This window comes from Mesoplodon bidens (genome assembly GCF_964165515.1).
Source record: "Mesoplodon bidens genome assembly, chromosome: 20".
Classification (NCBI taxonomy): domain Eukaryota; kingdom Metazoa; phylum Chordata; class Mammalia; order Artiodactyla; family Ziphiidae; genus Mesoplodon; species Mesoplodon bidens.
Window position 1 is genome coordinate 27,411,872 of NC_138181.1, and position 21,329 is coordinate 27,433,200.

The window sequence follows — 21,329 nt, forward strand, 5'->3', positions numbered from 1 at the left end:
GAGAGAGAGTGGAAAAGCATCTACCTGAGGTGGGTTAAGATGAGAAGCCAGGGATACACTTCGAGTTTCAGAACTTCTGGATGGAGGAACACTGGACACATCAGCATTAATACAGGAAATGACCATAGGTGGAGATTTATTCTCAGCTACTTTCGATTTTTCTTTCTGTTTTTTTCCTTCTGTGCCAAAGAAAAATCAATATTATTAAGAAAAATACTATCAAATACATGTACTTAAAATCCCCTTTTCAAAGAGAATATTTGTTCTTGAGATAGCATGAGTCTGCTGTGGCTGCTGAACCTTACTATAGAGAGGACAGACCCCACAGAGCAATGGGCTGACACTTTTCCAAGAGCATCTAATGAAATGACTATCATTTCAGTGGTACATAGAAAACTTGGGATTATACACTGGGGCAAGAAGGATTCTTAGTATTTTATAATATCCCAATTAATCCCTTTGATTGGAAAAAGTAACAATTAAGTAAAATTTAATTATTAATATTTAATGATTATTTCCCTATTATACAAACTGGTTAATACTAGTCACTACTGTCCACCACTGACATTTCCATAATTTGTTTCTGCTCAGTTTCAAGTAGTTCAGAGAACATTTTATACAGGTAGATGAAGTGATTAATAAATTAGCTTTGTTTACATTTTATTTTATAAATAATGTCATCTATAAATAAAAAACAATATCCCATTATTAGAGGTTAGGTAATTTTTTAAGCCAGAATTTAAAAAGTGACTTGTAGCTTTTCTTGTGTATTTCTGTGTTTTTTTCAGGAATGCCTCTACCTTATTTTTGTAGCTCAAAAAACGAGAATGTCCTTTTTGAAGTGATTAAAGCTCACTTGTGAATAAAGGCAGAAAGCCCAACTTCCCTTCTCACCCCAGTCAGGTCCTAGATTTGGCCAAACTGGTGGGGCAGAAAGCTTTGGAACAGGAGTTATTTTTTCTTTTCATTAGGTCAACTTCTACAAATTAAGTACCTGTGAATGTAACTTCCCAGTTTTTTCTAATCAGCTTTTCCAGTATTTCCACCACAGTTGTCCAGACGTGATCAAACACTTCTGCAGCCACCGCGTCTCTGACACAGTCATGCGGGGATACGGGAGGAAGTCCATGCTTATGCCACGTCCTGTGGTGATGAGCTGGGTTTTGTTCAAGACAGTCCTCGTCACTAAGGACAAAACCCATTCTCATTACTAAAGTATCAAAGGTTGAAGTTCAAATAATGCCACCTATCTATCTATCCAACATGCACGCATATATATACATCGTACATATATAAATAAACCCAACATTCTTTTTTAAACAGCACTTTGCTATTTTTTAATAGCTTTCAATCAGGAGGCAAATGTTTATTATGCAATACTGATAGCTTTTGTCTAAGAACCAAATAAGCATTTGGTGTAAACACTGGACTTTCCCCTTTGCCCCCCTGGGTGGCCAGGTATAGTGCACCTGGAGCCCCGGGGGACAAAGGCCGCTAGTTGCCTTTCCACTTTCGACAACATGCTGAACACAATTCTTGTTTTCTGTCTGAGCCATGTTGTCAGTAAGAAAGGGAAACGCTACTCTAGCATATCCACATCCTGCCAGGAATCTAAAAGCTTTGGGGAGCATGTTACTCTCAAAAGGATGGAAAATCTTTTGGATAAGTGAAAAATGCACAAAACACTAAATGAGCAAGCATATAATCAAAATACATGCCCAATAAATATTATTGTACTAAGTCAATATCAAATAAAATTCTATTTACTCTTCTTTTCTGTCAAAAGCGAAATACTCTTCAATCTTTCCATCCACATCATAAACCTCTTCTTCCAGGGATGAACATGCCGTGAGGTCCGCAACCCCTGTGCCAACAGGACCTGGCAGGGTGAGGGCTGAGAGTGCGGCTGGGACTATTTGAGAGCCGGAGATGCACAGCCTATGGGGAAAATCAGATTCTCCGTGAGGGTTTGCAGAACGTCAACAATACAATGTCTACATGATCATGGTGGGTCTTTAAATTATCCATAAAGCCACAGAGTCCCAAATTTTAAAAATCACTAAATATTACATTTGACAAAAGTCATACACTTAAAAGCAACATTTTGGCTCAGACATCATTCAGATTTTTAAGGGCTTCTTAAAAGTCTAAATTATTCTAGGGGCTTCCCTGGTGGCACAGTGGTTAAGAATCCGCCTGCCAGTGCAGGGGACACGGGTTCGTGTCCCGGTCCGGGAAGATCCCACATGCCACGGAGCGGCTAGGCCCATGAGTCACAACTACTGAGCCTGCGCGTCTGGAGCCTGTGCTCCACAACGGGAGAGGCCACGACAGTGAGAGGCCCGCGCACCGCGATGAAGAGTGGACCCCGCTCACCGCAACTGGAGAAAGCCCCGCACAGAAGTGAAGACTCAACACAGCCAAAAATAAATAAATAAATAAATTTATAAATTATTCTACAAGTTTGTATCCTCTTTGCTGTAATGAAGGGATATCACGGCATAGTCCCGAATATGTGTGAATGGCATAGAGGGATTTACCAAAATGTTAGTGAGCAAAAGAAAATGGAATAGAGCTTTATTTATTCTGCTACTGCCCTGTGGCTTAGGATCCATCACAATAAAGCAGTTTTTGATCTTGCATCTAGGCTGCCTTTCAGAGTCTTTGAAACAGTTTAAAAGTTAACTCCCTTGATATTTGTATTACACACACACACACACACACACACACATACCATCATCAACTGCACATCAGAAGCATCTTGGGTAAAAAGAAATGCTCTGTACCTGCCCTTCATTGAAATCTAAACCTCCAAATTGTTGGAGCCAAGGCTCATGACTCAGACAGACACGAAGAAGTATAACTAAAATGCAATTTAAAATACTTTTCAAAAGTAACTTCTAGCAACATACTCTCTGGTGTTGCTGCTGGGTTCACAGTCGTCAGAGACGGGTCTGTGGACGGCAGAAGCAGGTTTGCTGCCCTGGAAATGCTGGACCCCGTCATCAGTGGGCAGGATGAGCTGTCTTCCTAATACTCTGCAAGTGAAGAAAAGGGAAACTAATATTTTTGACTGGAAAGGGAAAGATGTTTTGCAATTTTAAAAGGTGGGTGATGGACTTCCCTATGGTATTTTGAAGGAGCGTGTATGAAGTGATAAGGTAGATATTAGTACACGAGCAGTGTAACGGGATCACAGGAAAACCACAGGCTTTGAGGGAAGAGGACAGACAGCTCTTGCCATTGATGAAGGGACTTGAGGCAAAGTTTCCAGGCTCCCCGAGCCACTGATTTCATCAGTTCGATGTTGTATGCAAAGTAGAATAATAGTGCCCTTGTAGGACTAACGAGTGGCTGATAGATAATGTAACCAGATTCAGACAAGTAGGGTGCTGCTGGGCACACAGAAGCTCTCTATAAATGTTAGCTGATATATACATAATGCAGAAAAACATGTAAATATATACCCTAGGCTTACAGTCCTTGTCATCTTTTCTTTTTTCTACCCTCTCCTCCTTCATTTTTATCTTAGTATGTAAGACAACACTGAAGGAAACAGATCTGAGCTCCTGGATTTTAGGCAAATGCATCATGATGCCTAGAAAAGTCCGCATCCATCATTAATAACTAGTGCACACTAAGGCAGGGGCTTACAAAGGACTGGAGAGGAAAAATAAAAACCTGTTTAGTCAAGATTTTTAAAAAGTTACTTAGTTGAGGTAACCAGAAGACCTATTAACATTTGTATGAGTGTTCTAATTTATTCTCCCCGGATATAATATACAGGAACTTCAGATAACTGACATGGATTATGTTTTTCCCTCTAAGTAGGTCTGGATGAGTAACTGAAGGAAGAAGATCTTCCCTTTTTACTCAATCTACATCTTTCATCTTTGATATAAAAAAAACAGATGATCTCTCCTACATAAGGAACCTTGGTGAGATGGCCAGATTCATCTATCCAATCACTCAGCAAACCATCACTCTGTTCACCTCCCCTGCCCAACCCCGCCCTGTGCACTGCTCTCAAGGGCAGATACACGTTGCCCACAGACTAGTGAGTGTGAAGGTAAAGGATAACTCCTGCCCTCCTTCCATTCTCGCATCTGTGATGCATGCAGTGCCTTTCTGGGGATGAGCTACATTTGCTTCTCACAAATTAAAATGCACTTGAGTATTGGAATGTCTCCAGATTTCCTCAGACACCATTGCAAAGGATGTGATTTCTCAGTAAAGGATGTGTGTTCCAGATACATATTTTGACAAGTGCTTTTTACTCAAAATATACCCAATTAATTGAACAGGTCAAGGGTAAGCGGTTCCCAAACCCATTCTGGAGAATTACTAGGAACGGCCTCCTTACCTCAGATGGAGGGACCTTCTTGCCCACTCACTGCATTCAGCCTGTAGATTCTGGGTCTGAGGGCTTACTTTCCCTTCAAATAACATTTCCTCGACCTCCCAGAATAACTGCTGTACCTTCTGTGCGCTGGCTTTGTCAAACTCCTAAAATAGAAATGCACATTTAGTTACAAGGCCAGAAGTTGTAAATACAGGCTTCAGAATCAATGATACTTACAAATGTATATAGGAGGGAGCCCTCCCAGACATACCAGGGCTCCAATTTTTACTCTTCGAAAAATTACATCCCACTTTGAGACTCAGTTTCCTTAACTGTTAAATGGAGATAATTTCTACTACTAGAAATTCTCATAACTGGAGTTATGAGACCTATTCAAGATTGTACATAGACGTAGTTTCAGGTATGAACATACATATTGACACAGACATTGATAAGGACAGACACACACACCATATATCTAAGCACTTACACGTGCACACATATACGTACACAGACATGTGTCCCTCATGTAGCTGGGCATGAGACACCTAAGTACATCTGCAAATTACAAACTATTTTTTTTCTAATGAAAAGGAAAATCATTTCATAGAAAGGGCCATGCACTTTCTTTTAATCAAGGAAACAGAAAAAGAAACCCACCTTAGGTATCGTAAGAGATGTGGTTATTAGGGCGGGGCCAGTGCATTCATTTTTCTTGTGTGGCCTTAAGAGGTTCTTGGGCTATGGCCACAGTGAACGGTCAGTGAGAAAACCCTCCAGCCTTTCCGTATATTCTCCATGATGGAGAAGTAACAGACCTATTGCCTCCACAGCCAGTGAGGAAAAAATGAACATAACTACAATTGCAAGAGCCAACACTGCACCGGGGGCCGCAGGGCGAGAGCCCTGTTCAGTGTTCTCCCCGGGGGTTGGGGGGTGGCAGGTGAACCTGAAATCTAACCCACAACTCAGAGCGACCAAGTGCGTATTCGGCCTGACATACCTGATGCAAAATGGTCAATTTAGGTTGATTTTCACAGACTTTTCATAGATTTTCTCAGCGAAAATTCAATATTTTCCATGTTACTTCTTCCCCCCAACTGATAACAAACTAGATTCCCAGACTGCAGGGGAGTTGAATTACCCCTTTCAAAATGAAAATAAGGAGAAAACTCAGAAGCATATTTGCCCCCTACGAGGAGACTGGGTGGCTGGAGCGTGGAAGAGGGCTTATTTTCATTTTTTGATCTTTTGTATTTTGTTGCTTTTGCAAATATTACCCTATCAAAAAGTAAATGAATGTTTTTAGATTCAAAGCAAAATTTACTGTCTAGGAATAAAGACACAGACCTACTAGAGAATGGACTTGAGGATATGGGGAGGGGGAAGGGTAAGCTGTGACAAAGTGAAAGAGCGTCATGGACATATATACACTACCAAACGTAAGGTAGATAGCTAGTGGGAAGCAGCCGCATAGCACAGGGAGATCAGCTCGGTGCTTTGTGACCGCCTGGAGGGGTGGGATAGGGAGGGTGGGAGGGAGACGCAAAAGGGAGGGGATATGGAAACATATGTATATGTATAACTGATTAAATTTGTTATAAAGCAAAAAATTTAAAAAAAAATTTACTGTCTAGGGGCTGGAGTAAATTCTATACATGGAAGGCATAAGACTCTCCATGGATAATTACCTGAAAATTTGTACCAAAGGAATCCCAGAATTTGGACCGTATTGCTTCATAAAGCAATGGTCCTCAGCCGTCTTCCCGGCGGCACACTTTTGACCAAAGAGCCAGGGCCGCAGGGCGCGGGCGTGAGGGTGCGGGCTGTTCATTCAAGTGACAGAGTCCCATCCTGTCTGAAAGGGCCTGACTCACAGCTGGCTCCCCTTCAGTCTTTCCCCCCCAAGCACGGCCCTCTCCCTCTGGCCCCTTGCACAATCGCTGCCACAAAACCATCCCTGGGAGCAGACCCCCGCGCGCCGTGCGGGCGAGAGCGGCCTTTAAAGAAGGCAGTGAAAACCAGAACACAAACAAGAAAGGAGCAGGACTTAGAACATCCAAGGAGCTACCCTGGGGACTCTTCCACAGCCACAGGGGCCTCACCAAAGCCTGTGTCCGCGAATTCTCACGGACTCTTGAGGGGATAAGAGGTCGGCCACCGCGCAATCGCAGAGATCTGAACGTGAGCCTGGGCTGCAGACTTCAAGGCCCACCCAGCGGAGTCGCCCTAAAGGGCTACGGTTAACATCTTCCAGCTAGCGTTGGAAGTAAAATATCTGGCTTAGAATATTCTAGAATATTCAGGGGAAATTCCCTAATCGTGGTGATTCTTCTTCTTTACAGCTTTTACTTTCCCCCAATTTTTCTCTTACTCAAGTTCGTAATTGTCAGTCTCTCCTGAATCTCCAGCCATAGGTATTCTACAAGAAATCATATATAACAACCTGAGGGGGAGGGTTGGGAGGTGGAAAAACCAAAACTAACAACATCTAAGACTCTAGATTATGCGATTATGGGCAATTTTTATTTTTCCTTAGAGTTTCTGTATTTTCAGTTTTCATGTGACATGTAAGTGCTTTTATATTTATGTATATGTGGACTAGGTAATGCTTTTAAAATTGGTAAAAAGATTTTTTTTTAAATAAGAAAGCAAGTCATCATTATAAGTTGTAACCATGGGATTATCCAAAATTTTGTGGGACATACGTCATCTCTCCAAGAGTAAATGGAGCTCTTCTCGGTTGATAAGCCTGTGGTTGAACTCTGTGTCCCAGACCCAGACCAGGAGTTGGGAGCTTCTGTGGGCATGGGGCTTCCACTTGATGAAAATGATGACACGGATTTACTGTAGGAAGAAATGTAACATAAATAACATTTACTGAGAAGAGGTCATACTGGGAAGTGGCTTGACCTTGTGCCTACCTCCTCTTTCTTTATTTAAATATATTGGTTCATTTTCACAGTACACTGACTTTAAAAGATTTATACAGTGCAACATTTCAGTTGGCTAAAAATAAAACTGCTTCTTTTACTTGTGGAAATTCATGGCCCATCAGTGACTTTGTTTCCCATATTCACTATGGGCACATTTTCATTCTGCAATCAGACACATTTAACAGACTAATTCTTACCGGGTATATTTATCAATGGCTTTCTGTACATTTCTTGTAAAATGTGTAGGTAAAGGATCTTTGCTTTTCACAGCAAAAGTCTGCTTTCCAGATCCTTCTGGCAGTCCTCTTCTGAAAAAATAAAATAAAATATGAAAAGTATCTGTAATAAGTGTATTCATTAAGACATTTAAAATTTCCTTTTGTAGGAAGTTGCCCCTCTCCTCCTACCATGTCCCCCTAAACACACATGTGTGCACACACACACACCCCACACACCTCAAGACACTGAGCTTAGTTCCCTACCATTTTTATTTTTCTTAGAATCAAGGTTGTTGTTAATCTACATGAACTGTTATGTAAACTGGGGGAAAAAACAACTTCTCGTGACTCAGCCAGACTGGTAAAAGTGGCTCCAAACCTAGGTGGATACAGCCTCACTCCAAAACTTGGCAATGGAAACATGAGCTAGAGTTCAGGTACCTCGTATCCCTTGACCAGGTGCCCTGGAGCTTGCAAAAGCCAACCAGCCTTGCACGAAAAAAACTCGATAATTCCTTATTAATTCCGAAATATATCAACTCCGTTTGAATCACTAAACACATAAAGAAATAAATGACTGAAACACACAAACAATAACTCACTTTAGTTTGGCATTCTAGCTTGGCTTGTAGCCTGATTTGTAGAGAGTTTTAAAATATTAAGAGTAATGGAAAACTAAAACAGATGAAATCTCTCAATTTTAAACAAGGCATTAAACCTGGCTGGTACAGCCCAGTTAGTGTTAATCATTAAAATGTCCTTTCATTGAACCTCTTAAAACATTTACTTCCCTCTAGTCAAATACCTTCCTAACGTTTAACAGTAAACAACTTCTGTTCTTTTATAGAAAGAATATTTTCCCATACAAATCACTTATATTTTATATTAACTTAAGATATGATAGTCATTTGGGGAAAAAAAGTCAACTTTCAATATTTCTAACAGGGACACCACTCATTTAAAACGTTTGCTTTTGCTTTCAATTAAATGGTACCTAATTTTCATCATTTATATTTCTGTATGTAAATAGAGTTTAAAAAAATATTAATCAGAGAATCAGTTCTGTCCTTAGCTGTATACCTACAGTACTCCACAAAAAAGAGAATTTTTAAGACAAATTAATTACTATAAACAGAGGTGAGCGATCATATAGATGTCTTTACAAGAGAGAATAACAGAATTATAGGATTTTTTTCCTCTCTTTATTGCTCAACAGTTGTAAGTACACCAAGCAATCCTGAGAATAAAGCTGTTAAAGAAAGGGTAGCAGAGAAAAGAATACAGGACAAGCTTTTATGCTAATAAACTGCTTTACCTCCAGCCCTATTCAGTCATTTCCATGTGACTCTATAACTCTAGATAAACATAAAAATGCTTTTACAAAAGAGGCAATCAACAAAAAATTACATCAAATAGATCTGCTTTGAATGTTACAAAATATATACTGGTATATGAGTTAATTTGCTTGTTATTGAGGAAGAATTTTAAGCCTCAGAGTGGTGACTTAGACAAAGTATTGTTCTTCTGTAATATCCACAGAATAATAACATGGATTAGGATCTTGCTCAGCCACTGACAGGCTGTGTGCTTGAGCAAGTCACTTCTCCAGTTGTTGTGAGACTTAAATGAGATGAAGTCTGCAAAGTGTCTACATAATCAAGCCAGGTAAATCAGGTTGCTTTCACTGCTATTATTGCTGGCATACGTCACACGATGAAAACACCATTTTCTTGGTTTTTTTTCACCTCTCCTGGCATTTCCTATTATATACATCTCTCTTGGGACTTTAGCTTTTTATTGGGATGTTCCTGATACTTTATTAATATCTTCTATCTGTAGCACTTAAAATACTGCCTGACACCTAGAGATGCTCTCCGTTTATTGGAAGAATCACTAGGCAAAGATTAAGTTAGTACCTCAAACAAAGAGCGTGCTTTGGCCCTCTAATTACTCAGAATGTTCGTGCTTAATACAAAAGATGACATTGTGACTGGACATGAAAATATCCTCCACATCCAAGATATTGCCGGAGAATTTTTCATCCTTTATGAAGAAAGAAGATCCACAGCTCCTAGCGAAGCAGATATCTCCCAAAATGACTTTTTATGGAGTGTCTAATCCACTCACATCCACCTTTCTTTCTTTGAGCTTCTCCTCTGCCTTTTGTGCAACTTGAAAGCTAAATTCACTCATCAGACTCATGCCAGTTTGTTTTTTCAATGAACAATAATTTCTTCCTTCAGAAAATTCGCCCTTTTCTAAGGGGGGAAAAGGGGTGACTTTTCAAACTAAGAAGAAAGCTGTTTACAAAATGGAAGAAGAAATTCCTCTCTTGACATTGTATCATATCCTTGCGCAAATCAGCATTCCTACGCACTTCAAAGTGTAGCTGAGGACAGGAGGTCTTCAAGACTCAGGGATGCTGGGTAGGGGGCGGATTACCATAAAACAGATGCCTGAAAACACTAGCTGCCTCCACACCGTTTCTCCAGCTCTTTTCTCCTCGGCTCTTCCCTGCCTCCTCTCCTTCGAAGTCCCTATGCTTCTGTGGAATGTCTTAAACGTCAGAGCTCAGCTTAATAACATATACGTTTGACCACAAAGTTCAGAGGAATTCTGAAGAGGAATTTGAGCCCAGTAAACTCAATGACTCTCTAAGGTCACAAAGCAGATAGGGCTGCAGCTCGTTCCAGGACCCAGGCCCTCTGATCTCCATGTCTCTCCGGGAACCACATCACTGACATTGTGAATGAAGAACAGAATGTATAGAACTTGCCTTTTTTCTTTTTACGTTTTGTGTTGAATCTTGTGGTTTCTCTGTCCTCTAACCATGCATTGTAGAGTTATTTCAGGCATAATATTGAACATCTTTAATTCCCTGTAACTATCAACTCATGTAATCTATAGAGTCTAGGAAAGTATACACAATTTACAGTATGTGTCTTATAAATACCTTAAAACTTGAAAGTGCTGGGATGTCTAATAAGCTTTTATTACATAATACGTAGACATAACAGTTTTACACTAGTTCCTGTCCATACAGCTTACATTTTAGAGACGATAAAATGCTGCTAGTCGGTAGGTTAAAGGCTGTTCATTTCAGGACAGGATCTGGGTTTTAGGGTAGACTGAAGTGCAACCACCAAACTATATTGTACTAATTTGTTGGTGCATCAAAGTTAAATTAAAGCTCAGTCCCAATCTCCCCGAGTCACTCCATTCCAGTTGTCAAAGAAATTACTAGATTATCTACTTCTACTTTTTAAAAGTTGCCTCTTGATAGCTCACAAACCTCTGCCACTTTGCCCTATAGAAATTCAATTATTAGGGACTTCCCTGGTGGCACAGTGGTTAAGAATCCACCTGCCAGTACAGGGGACATGGGTTCAAGCCCTGGTCTGAGAATAGCCCACACGCCGCGGAACAACTAAGCCCGTGCGCCACAACTACTGAGCCCGCATGCCACAACTACTGAAGCCCACGTGCCTAGAGCCTGCGCTCCATAACAAGAGAAGCCACCGCAATGAGAAGCTCGCACACTGCACAGCCCCGAAGCAACTAGAGAAAGCCTGTGCAGCAATGAAGACCCAATGCATCCAAAAATAAATAAATTTTTTCAAAAAATGAAATTCAATTATTAAACAGTGATGGCAGCTTTAAAATTTTATATTTCTGCTTAAAAAGATTGTCTGAAATGAGTACTGCATTCTGAATGGGTTGGAACGCAGGATGGTAAGCCCTGACTTATACAAGTTCATTCTAGAAGCAACCGAGGCTCCCGGCTCTTGGGACTGAAGAGAAGTCATCTCAGACGCCACGAACGCTTGTCAGACCAAGTGAGCATCTTGGCTCCGGAGGGCCTGATGGCGTCAGCACGAGATTTCAGGAATGGATGCTGGGAAACAGACCAGATGGACTCTGACTCTGCAAGCAGGAAAAAATCACGCGCGTGGCACAAAAAGGTGACACGAAGGCAAGCTCATCCTCCCTCCCTGCCCTTCCCAGATCAGGACTCACCCAATCACCATCAGCCCCAGGTCTGGGCTCGCGTCCCGCGGGCCAGGCCCAGAGCCCCGAGGCCTGGGCGCCGCCCGGCGTTGCCACCGCGCGCCGGCCCCCTGCAGGCGGCGTCCCCGCGCCCCCGGGGCCCGGGCTCCCCGGCCGCCCAGCCCTGCGCCCCCGCCCGCTAGCCCTGCACGTGCGGCCGCGGCACCGCTGGGAACCGCGAGTCTCGAGCGGCGCGGCCAGGGGCGATCCCGGCCCGGGCTGCGCGGTCCATGGGCGCGGTGTTCTCCGCTCGCCCGGCGCTGCTTCCCCCGCCCCGGCTCCCTCGGCGCCGAAAGCGCCAAATTCCGGCGCGGCGCGGCGCGACGACGCCTCCCGGCCCCCACCCCCGCCCCCGCCCCTCCCTCCTCCTCCTCCGCTGGCCGCCGCGCCCCTCGCCGGGGTCGGGCTGGGCCAGTCGGCGGTTCCCCGCGGCGTCCCCTCTTCTGGAGCCTGGCGGCGCTCCCCACTCCCACCCGCCGCCCTCTGCCCTCGGTCCGCGTCCCGCTCTCCGCGGATCCCGACCTCCGGAAAGGCACGCCGTGCCCCTTTCCCGCTGCCAGGGGCCACATTTTATAACCCAGTGTCCTGAGCTTTGACCACGGGCCCCTAGGCCTCCGGGCACCCGCCGGCCCCACTGCCCTCTCTGGGCCTCCAGTGCGCACCGGTCTGGCCTTCCCACGCCTTCCCACGCCTTCCCACCCGTTCCCCGGGGCTGCCCAGACAGGTGTTTTCTGTCCTTAATCCTTTTAAATAGAATTTGAATGAACCGGAGAAATACAGACAATTTCACCGACACCCCTCCTCCCATCGAAGGATTCCTAGTTGGGCGTGGTGGGGGGAGGGCAGGGAGGTAGAGGGAGGCTTAAAAAAAATTCAAGTCTCAGCCTGGTAAATGCAAGATGCTAATCTGATTAACAAGAACTCTAGGTCTACTTAGGCACCGAAGATTATCGTCCTGTCTCTCCCATCTTCAAATAGATGCTTTATCTCATACAGTCCAATAACTTTTCTACAAACTGGAGATTACAGTGTTTTGGTTTATTAATATGTGCTTGTTTCAATCTTGAAGTCATACAATAATACCAGGACTAGAGTCACCAGATTCTATGCCGTGAGATAGCAAAATGGCCAGGCCACCATTTTCATAAACTGAGAGAAATACGGGTGAGTTGGCTGAAGTAATACACATTTTCAAAGTAACATGTCCAAGGGCAGACACCACCTGTCACGTGCCTTTTCCCAGTAAGAAATTCTTAATAATTACAGTGAATAAAGGGGACACTGGAACACAGTCCAGCCTGCGGTGGCCATCCGTTCTCCTTTGAGATCTAAGGCCTTCTAAATCTGAATAGGTACAAAGAAACCCACCTATTCCTCCAGCTCAGCATTTACAGAGGTAAACCATGCCTATTACATTTAATAGTGAAAAATCCAGTTTATTTATTTTGAATCTGAGATTTTATTTTGAATCTGAGAAACCAGCTACCAACAGCAAAACAATGATCCATTTCTTGAACTAAGGATACTAAGGTCCTCACCATGTTTACAAATCATTAGCTTTAAAGTGGTAAGTGGTTATAAATTCTGAAATTAATGATACATACATATGTATATACATGTAGGGTGTGTGTGTTTGTGTGTGGATCAGGAAAACTGATGGTACCTAAAATAAACACATATCTGCTAATACTATTTATATGAAAGGAGACATGACAGGAAAAAAAAAGTAAAGAATAATATTATGATCCAAACATATGCTAGCTGCTTTATACGTTATTTTTGTTTAATTTGTTTAATTTTTAAAATTAAAAAATTTTTTATTTAATTTTTTAATTAAAAATTTTTTTATTGTTGTTTAATTTGTTTAATTTTGTTTAATTTTTTAACACCCATGGTAAGTAGATACTATTATCCAATTTTACTGATGAAAGTACTGAAGGCAGGGGCCTCCCTGGTGGCGCAGTGGTTGAGAGTCCGCCTGCCGATGCAGGGGATACGGGTTCGTGCCCCGGTCCGGGAGGATCCCATATGCCGCGGAGCGGCTGGGCCCGTGAGCCATGGCCGCTGAGCCTGCGCATCCGGAGCCTGTGCTCCGCAACGGGGGAGGCCACAACAGTGAGAGGCCCGCATACCGCAAAAAAAAAAAAAAAAGTACTGAAGGCAGACACCTTATAATGACATGCTCGAGGTCACTCACCTAGGATGTGGCCTGCGTGTATGTCCCAGCTATCTATTACTGCTTAACAAACCGCCCCAAACTTAGTGGGTGAAACAACAGTCCTGTGGTTATGCTCACAAGCCACAGATTTCAGAGATGCCAGGAGAACTTGGCTGGGTGATTCTTCTGCCCCATGTGGCACTGACCTGGGTTATTCAGTGCTATTCAACTGGCCACTGGGCTGGGCTGGAGGGTCCAAGAGGGCTTCACCCTCATACTAGCACTTTGGGGCATGGGGATGGCTGGAAGGCTGGGCGCAGCTGGGCCCTTCTCCCGTGTAGTCTCAAGACTGCCCCCAAGCAGTCGCTCCCGTGGTGGTGGTGGGGGGGTCAGAATTCCTATGTGGCAGCTCAAGGTTCCAAGAAACCAGGGCAGAAACTGTCAGCTCTGTTGAAGGCTGGCCCTGAGCAGACATACTGTCATTTCCAACATTCTCCATTATCAAAGCAGTCAGAATTACGCAGCTAGCAAATGGTTTGAGATTGGAATCCAACTCATTGGATTCCTGCCTGGGTTCTTAAGCATCACTCCAACTCTGGGCTGCCTCAGAGAAGTCCCTGCATTCATTTTACTGGCAGTCAAGTTAACAAGTCCTGCAGGCACCAACTATGATATTTCCACACTTACGTGACTTTAACAAGAAAACTCAAATCACTCAAAAGAGCAATGACTCTCTGGTATCAGCGATAATTTTTAAAAGATAGAAATACTTCCTGACCACGTGAAGTTTAACTCTACCAACCTTCATACACAGCAATTCTCCATCTATCTACCTTATGTACTGTTAGAAATTCTTCTATTTGCAGAACAAACGAAAAGTCCTTTTACAAGGTGATAACTGTGTAGTTCAAACCGGAAATGCAAAACGAGGTAGGAAAGAGGGCTGGGGAGACCAGAAACCAGTGTGAATGAGGGACAACGTTATATGTGAAAGACACAGGGAGGTGAAGGTGAGGACGAAAGTGCTGAATCACACATCTGGGGGTGCAGGAGAGTGAGGTAAATAAGGCCACTCAGTATCTCTGCCTCTGGTTCAAATGTGGCCACCAGTATGTCTTGTGGACTGAAAAGGGTGAACCCCTCTTCCGTGGGCCAGTCATTTATTTAATCCATGAATCAGAGATCAAAACTCATGCTATTACATAGCACCTTAGTGAAAAATGAAAAGGCTCTGAACTGAAAGTTTGCATATGTCCCCACTCAAGTTAATTTCACTATTTTTAGTTTTAACGAAGGCCAAGGACAGAATCAGGTCAAAGGTAAAACACATGGGTTTTCTTCCAAAAAATATAAACTGTGAATGAGGACTTTTCTTTGTAAATGAGTGTGGTGGTCTTCAAATTAGATTCATGTTTCTCAAGATTTGCTTTTACTTGTTTTACATGTATCCACTTTCTCTCTAGCTGTGCTTCCCCGCCCCCTCCCTTATTCTTACTTTAACCATCTTCCACTCTCTGCATCCCTGGGCTTGAGAAAACCAAGTACACGATTTTGTTATTAATCAGGCAGGCTAATAACTAGCAGCAGCTAACTGTAAACTGACAGATAAGGTAGTAGTTGTAAAATTTCAATCCAGTGCTGAAGCATGTTTGTTTATTCAGTGTTGTAAATAGCCACCCCAGAAGTGAAAAAAATATACTTCAAGATGCAAAAGGTCTGTAAGACTGAAGGAAAAATTCCTTTCTTTCTTCTTTTCCCTTATCCGTTTGTAAACTTCATGATTAAAAAAAGAAATGAGGTATGGAAGGAAGGGAACATGACTATTTGCATATGTAAAAAAAAAAAACTAATGTACTTGAAGGGCTGTTGGATGTCCCATGGAGAGAACAAAGGCACATAATTAGGCAGATCCTTGAACACACATATCTGTACCTATTATTCCTCAAAGCAATTGTGTAAAATTCAATGTCTGCCCTTTCAGTACAATTGGATGTCTTTGCTAATGTAGATTAGCATACTGTAAATAGTGCCAAATACAGTGTTATTCAAAAAGTATCCATTAAGCATTTTTGGACAATGCAAACATGGTTTAAGATGTTCAAGACCGGAAACCAACACCAGTGCTTTCCACTGGCCATGCTGAATGTTTCAGTGCCTGTTGGAAAAAAACACTAAGACTAGAGTTTAAGGTCAGTGTGTATATCTATTTGCTCATAAAACATTAATGGCATAAATGTTAAGGACCAGTAGCCAATAACAAAGGCCTAATTCCTTAGACATATGTATTCTAGCCACTTATCCGAATGCAACTGATTTTCCTTAGGGGGAAAAAATCAGTTGATTCATCTATTTCATAATAAAATATTTTAAATGAAAAGGAACAACTTACTCTGTAACTTACTTTAGCACTGAGATGAACGTCACGCAGTTTTGTGAAAATAGTTATTTAAATTTTGATTGAGTTAGAATCAGTCTTAATGCAAAAGTTTTCCTGTCCATTTTTGGGGGGAGAAGAGAGCTTCTCTGCTAACAGCCCTGACCATTCTTCCTTTGCTAGATTACAATACAGAAATCTCCATCCGTGAACGGGACTTTCTGGTTTGCCTTTGAACATTTCACTATCCTTTTGTGAAATTCAAGAAGGCTGAACATTTTTATACCCACTTAAGAGGAGCTATATCTTCTCATTAAAAAAATAAAATTTGCCTTTGTTCTAAAATCCACATTTTACAAGAGGAATGTTTTCATCACTGCTCCTGGTGGTGAAAGGGTAGTGTGTGAGTGTGTGTGTGTGTGTGTGTGTGTGTCTGTGTGTTGAGGGATGTGTCCCCTAATTCCCATTGAGATGGCTCCCACAAAGTCAGTCAGCGTTTCCGGAGTACCTCAGGGCCCCAGGGCAGTAACACAGGAGCTCTAGGCTATATGATACAAATCCATTTGTGTCAGATGATGTTATACATATGTAAATCAACTCGATGTCTCACACACAAAAAATCCCACTTAGGATGAGAATTGGGGCTGAACCTTGAAAAGGAGGGAGGCGCCGTGTGTCTCACCATTTCTTAAAATTATAGCGGCCAGTGTGGGTATCGGGTACCCTGCACGTCCGCCGTATCCTGCATTAGAGAAAGGCTCCTTTCAAAGTCCTTAAGGAAACCTGACTATCAAATGAGCTGAGTCAAAGCTTCGGCTAGAAAAGAAACAGAATTGTGTCCTCCTGTCCTTCAAGTCCCGCTTCCTCTTCCCTCCCTCTCCGCTAGCGAACAGCAGAGGATTACCTCCGAGAAAGTCGATCAAAAGCCTGTCACAGACTGTGTTTGAAAAGAAAAGCAAGCCGAGGAATAAGGATCCAAGAAAAGTGCAGGGACGTACCCAGGGCACTTAGTGCAAGTTACTGCAAATAGTGCAGTTTTGTAACGGGCGCCTGGCAAGGTGGGTGTGACAGGTGGAGGCGCAGGGGTCCCAACCCAAGAAGGACCTGCCTGGCCCCAGCCGCTACTCACGCTTCTCGGCCGTCCTCCGAGTCGCTGTCCGAGGCCCACCCCTCGCCGACGTCGGGCAGGGTGAAGAACAGGGTCTTGGGGCCAGGCCCGGGGGGCACCCGAGCGCCGGGCTCTCGCTCCCCGGGGCCGGGCGGTCGAGGGTTCCGTGCGCTCGCGGTCACACTGCTGCTGCCCGCGGAGCCCCCGATGGACGGCAGCGCCGCCCAGACCCCGCCAGGGCCCGGGGGCGGCCGCGCCACGGCCACCAGGGGGGCTGGGGAGCCGGCTGCGCCGCAGAAGCCGCTGGAGGGGGCCGCGGGCAGGGGCGGGGACGAGGACCGGACTTTGGCTGCTCTCGGGCTACCGGGCAGCCAGAGGGGGGTCCCTCCCGCTCCTGCCGTGCGGCTCGCGACCGAGACCCGGGGGTGGGAGGCGGCGAGCAGAGGACGGAGCGGGGCGGGTGTCGGCTGCTGCAGGGCTGGCGCCCCCCGCGAACCGGAGCGGGAGTCGCGCGCCAGGGCTGGAAAGAGGGCCAAGGTCGGGGCCGTGCCAAGCCAGGTGCCCGCCCCAATGCCCGCCGGCCCTGCGGTGGCTGCGCCTCGCGAGTGGCTGGAGGAGGAGGAGGCGACCGGCGAGGGAACGGCCGCGGGCGCCGTCGAGGTCTTGAAGATTTTGGCAAAGAGAGACCCAAGGTCCAACACAGCGACCTTCATGTCCTGGCCTTGGAAATGCTGTCCTGGCTGCTGCCCGAACCTCAAGTCCGCGGGGAGCCGGACTGCGGGGCTCCATCCACCGCCGCCCGCAGCGATCGGGACGAGGCGGCCCGGGGTGGGGACGGGGGTCGTGGGGTCCCCTCAAGCCGCGCACCCCGGGAGACTCTGGTGCTCTCTCCACGCGGAGGATCCCCACCGGGCGCTCGGCCCCGCTTGGCTGGACCTTCCCCGACGCGGGGAGTAGTCCCTTCTCTGCCCTAGGGCTGCGAGACCCCGAGGTCAGGGGTCTGGGAGCCCACGGAGGCGACTTCTGCAGCTGCCAGCGCCACCGCGAGCTGAGGATAGAAGTCCGGGCCTCCGCCCGCCGCAGATACCCCGACGGGCCCCCGGGCCCGCGCAGGCGGTTGCTAAGCTAAACAAAAAACCTGCTTAGTGCACTGCTGCTAATTGGGCCCCAGACTGCAGCCTGGGGCTGCGTCTACAACCGACACCTGGCTCCCCTCCTTGATCCGTGCCTTAAAGGAACACTCTCCAATTTCTCCATCACCCTTAGAGCTTCACCAGATTCGCAGAACTCTGGGCTGATGGTGAGGAATTTGACCATAAACCTGGGAACGATAACCCTGATTCCAAAAGATCTGGGACTTACCCAATCTGACAAGACCAAAGGAACCATGGCCAGCTCTCTGATAGGAGCGAAGGTTAATAAAAACATGTATTCAGATCATTTCTGGAGCTTTCAGGTTTAAGCTGCTAATCATCTGATTGATTCTGAACATATGTAATTTAACTTGAAGGGACAGGCAGCAAAAAAGGTCATTGCTGAGTGAAGCTTGGTTCAACTCACCCGGTTCCTTGGGAGCAGCCCTTGTCTGCTGCCATGCCTCAGGGTTCCTGATTTTACAGGCCCAGGACCTTCATAGCTGACCAGCCTCTTAGGATGGAGCCCCACTAACATGACTCAAAAATACTGATGCAGGGCTTCCCCGGTGGCCCAGTGGTTGAGAATCCGCCTGCCAATGCAGGGGACACGGGTTCGAGCCCTGGTCTGGGAAGATCCCACATGCCGCGGAGCAACTGGGCCCGTGGGCCACAATTACTGAGCCTGCGCGTCTGGAGCCTGTGCTCCGCAACAAGAGAGGCCGCGATAGTGAGAGGCCCGCACACGGCGATGAAGAGTGGCCCCCGCTTGCCACAACTAGAGAAAGCCCTCGCACAGAAACGAAGACCCAACACAGCCATAAATAAAATAAATAAATTTTTAAAAAAAGAAAAACTTAAAAAAAAAACTACTGATGCATAAGCCCCAACTCAAATGTGTTAACTAATAACTGCAGTGCTGTCCTCTGCTCTTTCCCTAGGGGAGGAATTCCTGTTGAGGTCAAATTAAGTTGGAAGATTGTTAGGGAAGCACAGAATCAAGGGGAGTGAGTCATATATATGATATATATTTCATATACAGAGGGCCGTAACCATAGGAGCAAATCACCCTCCTCCACCTTGGAAGAGCAACCCGACATGAACAGGGCGGGATTCACCCACCTGTCTTCAGCTCTCTAACTTTAGACATTTCTATGCTTTCATTACTAACCACTTCCCTCTACGCACATGATTTTCTTTAAGTATGCAGGTACTGTCAGTAAGGCTACAGAAAAGCTCCTCCTCTTGCAAATCCCAGCCTTGAAAGCAGTCTGTCTCTGAGGTGTGTTTGCATGTATCCTATCTGTTATGGGCTGAATTGTGTTCCCCATAAAGATATGATGAAATCCTAACTCCCAGTCTGTGTGTATGTAACCTTATTTGGAAATAGGATCTTTACAGGTAAAATCAACATAAGACAGGGTCATGAGCGTGGGCCCTAATCCAATACCCTTAAGAAGAGAGAAATTTGAATGCAAACACACAGGGAGAACACCACGTAATGACAGAGGCAGAGGTTGGAGTGATGCAGCTGTAAGCCAAGGCATGTCAAGCTTTGAAGGCCACCGCCCAAAGTTAGGAAGAGGTAAGGAAGAGCCTTCCCTACAGGTTTCAGAGGGAGCGTGGCTCTGCGGGCATCTGATATCAGACTTCTAGTTTCCAGAAATATGACAGAATACATTTCTGTTGTTTTAAGCCACCCAGTTTGTGACAGTTTGTTATAGAAAATGAATACACTATTGGGGTAGTAATTAATATTTGGGGTGCTTCATGATCATAGAATCTTCCTGGTACCTCTACGAAAGTCTTCAGTGGGTATATTTGGCTCTAAAAAGCTGGCTACAAATTAAAATAATTATCATAATTCTCTAAAAATACCTACAGGGAGGGGACCTCCCTGGGCTGTCCAGGGGTTAAGACTCCATGCTTCCACCGGTCAGAATGGCCATATCAAAAAATCTACAAACAATAAATGCTGGAGAGGGTGTGGAGAAAAGGGAACCCTCTTGAACTGTTGGTGGGAATGTAAACTGATACAGCCACTATGGAGAACAGTATGGAGGTTCCTTAAAAAAATAAAAATAGAACTACCATATGACCCAGCAATCCCACTACTGGGCATATACCCTGAGAAAACCATCATTCAAAAAGAGTCAGGTACCACAATATTCATTGCAGCTCTATTTGCAATAGCCAGGACATGGAAACAACCTAAATGTCCATCAACAGATGAATGGATAAAGAAGATGTGGCACATATATACAATGGAATATTACTCAGCCATAAAAGGAAACGAAATTGAGTTATTTGTAGTGAGGTGGATGGACCTAGAGTCTGTCATACAGAGTGAAGTAAGTCAGAAAGAGGAAAACAAATACCGTATGCTAACACATATATATGGAATCTAAGAGAAAAAAAAAAGTGGTTATGAAGAGCCTAGGGGCAGTACAGGAATAAAGACGCAGATGCAGAGAATGGACTTGAGGACACGGGGACGGGGAAGGGTAAGCTGTGACCAAGTGAGAGAGTGGCATGGACATATATACACTACCAAATGTAAAACAGATAGCTAGTGGGAAGCAGCTGCATAGCACAGGGAGATCAACTCGGTGCTTTGTGACCACCTAGAGGGGTGGGATAGGGAGGGTGGGAGGGAGACGCAAGAGGGAGGGGAAATGGGGATATATGTATAAGTATAGCTGATTCACTTTGCTATACAGCAGCAACTAACACACCATTGTAAAGCAATTATACTCCAATAAAGATGTTTAAAAAAAAAAAAAAAGACTCCGTGCTTCCACTGAAGGGGGTAAGGGTTCGATCCCTGGTTGGAGAACTAAGATCTCACATGCCGCGCTGTGTGACAGAAAAAAAAAATCTATAGGGAGGATGACAGAAAATATAAAAAGGACGGGGAAAAATATCATTGTGGGTTAAACAGTGGATGTAAACTTCTGGCCAGCCAGCTTCATGAAGAATGCACAATGGATGAATGATTGATCCTTTTGTTTGA

The 21,329-nt window shown here is 44.7% G+C and overlaps 1 protein-coding gene across 3 annotated transcripts in view; it reads right to left on the minus strand.

Moving 5' to 3' along the window:
* The window catches only part of FAM149A (family with sequence similarity 149 member A), a gene marked incomplete at its 5' end in the record, with an annotated part of 30,715 nt that extends 12,819 nt beyond the window's left edge, over positions 1-17,896 (minus strand). For all 3 annotated transcript variants that reach the window (XM_081220850.1, XM_081220848.1, XM_081220849.1), the window contains 8 exons: positions 25-179; positions 995-1,185; positions 1,768-1,938; positions 2,913-3,038; positions 4,364-4,506; positions 7,051-7,189; positions 7,476-7,586; positions 17,205-17,896. In XM_081220850.1, the coding sequence (XP_081076976.1) occupies positions 25-179; positions 995-1,185; positions 1,768-1,938; positions 2,913-3,038; positions 4,364-4,506; positions 7,051-7,189; positions 7,476-7,586; positions 17,205-17,896 (1,728 nt within the window). The remainder of the gene's footprint in view (positions 1-24; positions 180-994; positions 1,186-1,767; positions 1,939-2,912; positions 3,039-4,363; positions 4,507-7,050; positions 7,190-7,475; positions 7,587-17,204) is intronic.
* Between the last annotated feature and the right edge of the window lie 3,433 nt (positions 17,897-21,329).